General features: G+C 45.2%; 1 protein-coding gene across 3 annotated transcripts; it reads left to right on the top strand.

The window, feature by feature from the left end:
• Positions 1-1,126: 1,126 nt before the first annotated feature.
• On the top strand, positions 1,127-6,601 carry LOC100595654 (melanoma-associated antigen B16). Of its 3 annotated transcripts, none has more exons than XM_003272642.2 (2): positions 1,127-1,339; positions 4,959-6,601. In XM_003272642.2, the coding sequence occupies exon 2, from the start codon at positions 5,025-5,027 to the stop codon at positions 5,997-5,999; it is 975 nt and encodes a 324-aa protein (XP_003272690.1). In that variant the 5' UTR covers positions 1,127-1,339; positions 4,959-5,024; the 3' UTR covers positions 6,000-6,601. The 3 variants fall into 3 exon arrangements, with proteins under 3 accessions (XP_003272690.1, XP_030663417.1, XP_030663416.1); XM_030807557.1 differs by having other exon boundaries at positions 1,133-1,203; XM_030807556.1 differs by lacking the exon at positions 1,127-1,339 and adding an exon at positions 1,538-1,635.
• The last annotated feature ends 933 nt before the right edge of the window (positions 6,602-7,534 follow it).

The raw sequence follows: 7,534 nt of genomic DNA, 5'->3' as shown, positions 1-7,534 counted from the left end.
AGGAATGAATAATAGAATGAGACAATTATCCTTGTATAGCCCCTAAATAGTATAGATAATGGATAAAAGTCATGATCTTCAGCACTGCCAATGTCACCAAAAAGGGAGACCTGTACACAGGCATTGGGTATACCCAATGAAAGTACAAAGAATAATCTTTGGAGTGGTTTTGCCGAAGAACAAATTCTTACTCTGAACAAGCTGCTACCATTAACTACTGATGACATGGGAAGTGTCAAGTATATTGGGTTCATTGTACTATCATTTCTACTATTGCATGTATTTAAGAATTTGTATCATAAACCATTTTACTATAAATATTATGTCCTTCAAGTTGAAAACCCAAGTGAAATGAACTAATTTTTAGCAAAATATAAGTGAATAAATAGGTTCATAAAACATACAGTAAAATAGTCAAACAACACAAACTGAAACTGTAGTCAAAGATCAAGCCATCCTCAAACAGTTTGAAAACCAGTTAGGTTTGAAGGCCAGTTGCACTATATATTCAGAGGAAAAAAAATTAGTGTATGGGTCACGTCTGTAATCCCAGCACTTTGTGAGGCCAAGGCGGCCAGATCACTAGATCAGGAGTTCAAGACCAGCCTGACCAACATGGTGAAACCCCGTCTCTACTAAAAATACAAAAGTTAGACGGGCATGGTAGCACACGCCTGTAATCCCAGCTACTCGGGAGGCTGAGGCAGGAGAATCACTTGAACCCGGGACGCAGAAGTTGCAGTGAGCCAAGATCATGCCACTACACTCCTGCTACGGTTACAGAGCGAGACTCCGTCTCAAAAAAAAAAAAAAAAAAAAAAAATTGTGTCTTATGGAAACTCATCCAAAAGATGCAAACAGATTTTAAATTATTCAAAATATTTTTATAAGTTAACATTTTTTGATAGCAAAACCAGATAAAGGTGGTCCAAGTAAAGGGGACTTGAACCAAGGCTATTCACAATTAGACAATATCCTAATTAAATTAACAGCATATTCAATATCGGAGTGAACAGGGCGCTTCACGCTTTCCACGCCGTCCCGCCCCTTTTGTTGGTCCTGCGAGGCCTCCGTCTGGGGTAACTGGATGTGACGCCCCCGGATTTCCTCTTCTGAGTCCGAGGACTGTGACGACCTTATCTGAGGAAGGTGCACCCTAGTCGGCAGAGGAACAAGTCGCTGCAGGCACTGTCAGGTGTCAAGGTAAAACTCTGAGACTGAGGGAAATAGAGCGCCCTGCAGATAAGAGCCCCAGGCCCTGCAGTCAACTCTGGGAGGCCGTGGGCTGGACTTTCAGGCTGAACTCACCCCACATTTCTCCCTCGGGAGTCTGATTAAGGTGAAGGCCTTATTTGGGCAAAGGTAAGAGTCCTTAGATTTGCCGAGAGTCAAAAAAGAAAAAAGCCCTTGAGTGAGTACTGAAGCGCTCACCAGAGATCACTCACCACAGAACATTGGCGGACACACTGAGTGACGGCCGGCCTGTTTGTCAGCCCTGCAAGGCTTGGGGCAAGGGCAGCCGGAAGTGTTGCTTATTGACTTCCGCCTGCGGGGTCTGAGGAGGTGAAGCTTTAATCTGGTACAAGCAGTGTTGTGTCGGCAGAGGAAGGCATCTCAGGCCCTGCAGGAGTCCACGTGAGGACCCTGAGTGAGGTTTTTTTTTGTTGTTTTTTTTTTTTTTTTGAGACGGAGTCTCTCTGTGTTGCCCAGGCTGGAGTGCAGTGGTGTGATCTCAGCTCACTGCAAGCTCCGCCTCCCGGGTTCACACAGTTCTCCTGCCTCAGCTTCCTGAGTAGCTGGGACTACAGGTGCTCGCCACCATGCACAGCTAATTTTTTTTTTTTTTTTTTTTTTGTATTTTTAGTAGAGACGGGGTTTCAACATTTTAGCCAGGATGGCCTCGATTTCCTGACCTCGTGATCCACCCGCCTCGGCCTTCCAAAGTGCTGGGATTACAGGCATGAGCCACCGCGCCCGGCCTCTGAATGAGTTTTAAGGTTCTGCAGGCTCCACAAAATAGGTTGTGCCACAGTGTCTAGGCCATGTTGTCATGTTTGGGTGTCCGTTCGTGAGGCGTTTGCTCATTTCCCTTGTGGGTGTGTCATAGAGATGAAGTCTTGGTTGGAAGGGGGCAGCATCAGTTAGCCGACTGGAGGGAGCACATTACCAGCTAGTTTCCAGTATGGGGACCCCGTGTGAGAATTATGGGATTAGCCAACTGATGACAGAGGAGGATCCAAGGAGCTTTTCCCCTCCCTGGGAGACTCACCCTAGGGGTGTCAAACTGAAGATATTGCTAATTTTCTCCTGGGGTCTTAGGGAAGTGAAGGTTTTGTCTGAGTATATTACATCAGGCCAGCAGAAGGAGTTCCAGGCCTTGGCAGGTTTCATCGAGTTCTGTCAGAAGGGAAAATACACTGCATAAAACTGTAGACCCACAAGTCACAGGGAATGTTTGGGAGACCCAAACAGAGATAGCCAGATGAGACATCCACACACTCCTCTATGGCGTTCAGTGAGAAGGAGGTCTTATTGTGAGGGAAAACTTAAGTCAGAAGGATAAGTCCCAGACCATGAAAAAGATCTGGGCCACATATTCTGGAACAGAGTGTTACCATGGGGCTGTTCTCTGCCCCTTTGGTCAGCCCTCGGAGCCCCCTGATATGGGGGCCCACCAGTCAGAAAACTTCATGTAGTCCTTTTTGGTTTTGGGCAAGTGTAGGCCTTGGTTTGAGGGAGCTAAGTAAGGCCATCAGAGGGAAGATTCCCGGGTGCTTAAATGATTCAAAGTAAGGATGTGGACTTAGGACTGAGAGAAGAACCCACCCCAGAACATAGGTGGCCCCACAGTCTCCACCCATGGTGTCAGTCATAGGAGGCTGGATATCTAGATGAAGCATCCCCTCACATCCTCCTTGGTGGTCACTGGGGGGTGAATCTTTAGCATAAGGAGGGAACGTCAGGCCAGCAGAGAGGAGGAATCTCTTACAGTGCCAGGAGCCAAACTGTAGACATTGAGTATAGATGAAGGGGACACCCATTCCAGTATATTTGGGACCTCCATGAGCTCCACTCTGCCTCTGAGTTCAGCCCTTGGAAGTCCAAGGCAGGAGTGGGAAGAATTCCCATACTGTCTTCATCTTCAGGGGTCTCAGGAAGTGAGTGTCATGGTCTGAATAGCATCCTCAAGTCAATATGGGGGTAGGTGCATAAGGGGTGCCGAGAGGTTAGGTGAAGACACAGACTTAAGATGAGAGATGTCTAATCTCTTCCTTTACAGTTGTCACAGGGAGATGAGATTTTTCTTTTTTCGGCAGGAGTGGCATTAGCTATCAGAAGATGGGGACTGAAGCTTAACCAGTAGTCAAAGTAAGGACCCTGAGTGAGGTCTCAGGGCACCACCCATCCCAGATAATGAGGACAGAATGTAGCCCTGTTTAGCCCTGCTGTCGGTTGTGGGAGGCTCTGGGCAGGGCTGTCAGGATGAGATATCTACTTATTTCCTGTTCAGTGAACTCAGGATAACAAAGGTTTTGACCTAAGGAAGTGATATCAGGTCCCAGATGCTTCCATTCGTCAAGGGAAGGACCTTAAGTGAGGCTGATGGGAACACTCACCTCAGAAAAGAGTAATCTCCACAGAGCCCTGTCCTGCTTATTTCATACACTGGGGTCTTATGGAGGTGGTGGTCTTAAAATGAAGGCAAAAGGTTCAGATAAGCATTGGATTGGGTGTCCAGGAAGTGCAAGGAGTTAACATAGAGACACAGAGTGAGGACCAATAGGAATCCACTCCAGGATATATGTCGCCAAAGAGCCCTGATAACTTTTTCAGCCTAGGGAGAATTGGGCAGGGATCACGTGACAAGCACCCACTCTCTTCCTTTTTGAGGGTTTCTGTCATGTGAGGTTCTTGATTAGTGTACCTACGTCATATCAGATCAGTAGACAAGGGAGGCCAGGGCCTGTGAAAAGTCACAGTAAGGACCCCAAGTAAGGTCCACAGAGGAAAAAGGACACAGGACACAAGGACAAAGAAAGCTTCACAGTGTACAGCCTTTGTTATTAACACTGTGAATCCCCAGTAATTGCAGATAGGTAGTGTCCTTTATCACTTCCTTCTCAGGTGACTCAGGAGGATGAGGTATTGTTGAAGGTGGAGAGTGGCATTAGTTAGTATACTGGTAAGTCACCATCACTAGCCAAGTCAAGGAGCCCGAATGAAAACTGAGGGCCACCCGCCCCAGAAGAGCGGGGATTCTGAAGACTCAAGTACTGCACTGTTGTCAGCCCTGAGCGGGTATGGGTAAAGCTGTTAGGTGGAGGTGACACCTCACTACCTCCTCCAGGGTCTTGAGGAGGTGGAAGCTTTTGTCTGAGGGGACAACATTAGGTTAACAAAAGGAAGGATCCCAGGACCTGCCTGGATTCAAAGTAAGGCACCTGGGTAATAACTGAGGGGACTACCCATACCATTACAGTGGCTGTCACAGAATCTAGATCCTGCTGTCAGCCCTGGTAAACTCCAGGTTGGGTAACTGGAGGAGGTACCTGACACTTCCTTCTCAGTTGTCATAAGAGATTTGACTTTGGTCTTGGGGGCACAGCCCCACATTACCACAGGGGAAGTGGCACAGGCCCTATTAGATGCCAAGTTACTAGCACTTCTGGCTGTCAACTGATGACATTACCCTCCTCAGAACAAAAGGAGCTGTACTGAGCCCAACTACAAGTGTCTACTGTGAACCTGAAAAATTCTCATGTTGGGTTGGCTGGCTGCACCCTGAGAATTCTCACTTCATCCTTCAGGTTCTTGGTAGACCCAGAAAACGGAATATCAGATCTGTGAGGCTCTATAACACTGCTGTCAGGAGAAGTCCATAGGCAGTGGCTTCCATCAGAGCTACTGCAGTTGAGTTTACCAGCTGAGGACATGCCCACCCTTTCTCTCTCCCTTAGGCAGTGATTCTTCATTGCCTGCCCTCCTGTCCACACTCCTGCTTACTGACACCCACAAGGGTCATCATGTCTCAGGATCAAGAGAGTCCCCGATGCACACATGATCAGCACCTTCAGACCTTCAGTGAGACCCAGAGCCTGGAGGTTGCACAGGTCTCCAAGGCTCTGGAGAAGACCTTCCTCTCCTCTTCCCATCCTCTAGTGCCTGGCAAACTGAAGGAAGCTCCTGTTGCTAAGGCAGAGAGTCCTCTTGAGGTTCCTCAGAGTTTCTGCTCCTCTTCCATTGCCATCACAGCCACCTCATCAAGTGAATCTGATGAGGCTTCCAGCAGCCAGGAAGAGGAAGATAGTCCAAGCTCCTCAGAGGATACATCAGACCCCAGGAATGTGCCCGCAGATGCTCTCGACCAGAAAGTGGCTTTTTTGGTGAATTTCATGCTGCACAAGTATCAGATGAAAAAGCTAATAACAAAGGCAGATATGTTGAAGATTATCATCAAAGATGATGAGAGCCACTTCTCTGAGATCCTCCTGAGAGCTTCTCAGTGCCTGGAGATGATCTTTGGCCTTGATGTGATAGAGGTGGACCCCACCACCCATTGCTATGGCCTCTTCATCAAACTGGGCCTCACCTATGATGGGATGCTGAGTGGTGAAAAGGGTATGCCCAAGACTGGCCTCCTGATACTTATCCTGGGTGTGATCTTCATGAAGGGCAACCGTGCCACTGAAGAGGAAGTCTGGGAAGTGCTGAATTTGACGGGAGTATATTCTGGGAAGAAGCACTTCATTTTTGGAGAGCCCAGAGAGCTCATCACCAAAGATTTTGTGAAGGAGAAGTACCTGGAGTACCAGCAGGTGGCCAACAGTGATCCTGCACGATATGAATTCCTGTGGGGCCCAAGAGCCAAAGCTGAAACCAGCAAGATGAAAGTCGTGGAGTTTGTGGCCAAAGTTCATGGGTCTTACCCACATTCTTTCCCATCTCAGTATGCGGAAGCTCTCAAAGATGAAGAAGAGAGAGCTAGAGCCAGAATTTGAGTCAGGGCTGACTCCATTTCCACAGCCACTGTGAGTTCCAGTGCTATGTCTGGTAGCTTCTCCCATACCTAGTGAAGTCAAGGATAGATGTTTTATGTAACGTTTGCAGAAGGCAGTTAGTGTTCAAGGATGCAGGCCCAGGGTGGGGCTGGAGGAGAAATAGTATATATCATCTGTATGCCTATTTTGTATGTGTAACTTGACAATTTATTCTTTTATTTTTTAATGGCTATATTATTCAGATGATGTTTCTTTTAATAGACGTTTAGGTAGTTTCCAGATCTCTTAAGTTTTGAATGATATTGGTCATCCATTTAATGTTTTTCATGAGGTTTAGTGGCATATGTTTTGCTAATTTTGTAAAACAGATTGGGAAACCATCTATATTGTGTTCTGATACAGGATGACATGACATTGCTAAGAACTCTGCTTTTAAATATCTGTTTAATGTTTTTGCATGCAGTTTAGTAGCAAAAGTTTTGTTAATTTTGTAAAACGGATTAGAAAACCATCCGTCTATATTGTGTTCTAGTATAGCATGACATGACATTGCTAAGAACTTTGCTTTAAAATATTTGGAATAAAAAATAGATAAAAGATGATCAGTGTATTACTGAATGCCTTTTAGTTTTTTGTTTTGTAAAATTAAATGATATATGCATTAATTTGCTTAACTTAGAAATATCCGAGAAATAGATCTCCATAAATTGCACAGCATCCTTACTATCTCTTTTATTCCCCAAACCTTAATTAAGCATTTGCTCTTTAGTAATAATCAGAGTAATACTGGAATGCTAGGATAAACAAAGCCTAGGACCTCTCCTTATAATTCTAACTTATAGGAACGGAAATCTTAACAATGATGGTGGTGGGATATTTTCTAATATCTAAAGGACAAAAGGAGTTAATAGGTAAGTTGGGGGGAATTCATATGAGACTGTCAAATATAGATGCCCTGAGGCAAAGAAATTTGGGGCTTTGAGAGATTAGAATTCTTTCAATGAGTATAATTTTTAATTTAATTCGGGCATGGTGAAAGATGAGGCTGAGAGGGTGGTGATCAGGGATCAGACCTCAAGATGGGTTGTCTCCGAGTTGAGACCCAAAAGCCTGGTGTAGAAAACTCCTCATCACAGTTACCTTGGAATCATGGTTTAACCAGAGACAAATCACCCAGGCAAGGAATGGAAACTGTTCTGCTCTTATCCTTATGTCACTGAACATAGTTCACAATTAAGTCTTGTTACATGCATTGTCTCAGGGAGTTTCTGAGAGAGACCAGTGACACTTTCTTGAGATGAAATACACAAAAGCCACTGGGTTGGTAGTCATTACCCTGGGTAAGAAGAATCAAGTACCACTCAATTTAAGGGATATTTAGAATAGGTTATCTTCGATATATTTTAATTACTTACTCTAAAGAATGTTTATATTTTTTGTGGGAGTGAAATAAATTAAAACACAGGTAGTTTGGATGGAGGCAAGGTGTTGGTCCTTGTTAACTATTCTAGGAGTTGCATCAGCTAAAGAAGAAA

The sequence above is a fragment of the Nomascus leucogenys genome, chromosome X, assembly GCF_006542625.1.
Source record: "Nomascus leucogenys isolate Asia chromosome X, Asia_NLE_v1, whole genome shotgun sequence".
Classification (NCBI taxonomy): Eukaryota; Metazoa; Chordata; class Mammalia; order Primates; family Hylobatidae; genus Nomascus; species Nomascus leucogenys.
The sequence above is the reverse complement of the archived record's forward strand: the minus strand, read 5'-3'. Positions and strand labels throughout refer to the sequence as shown.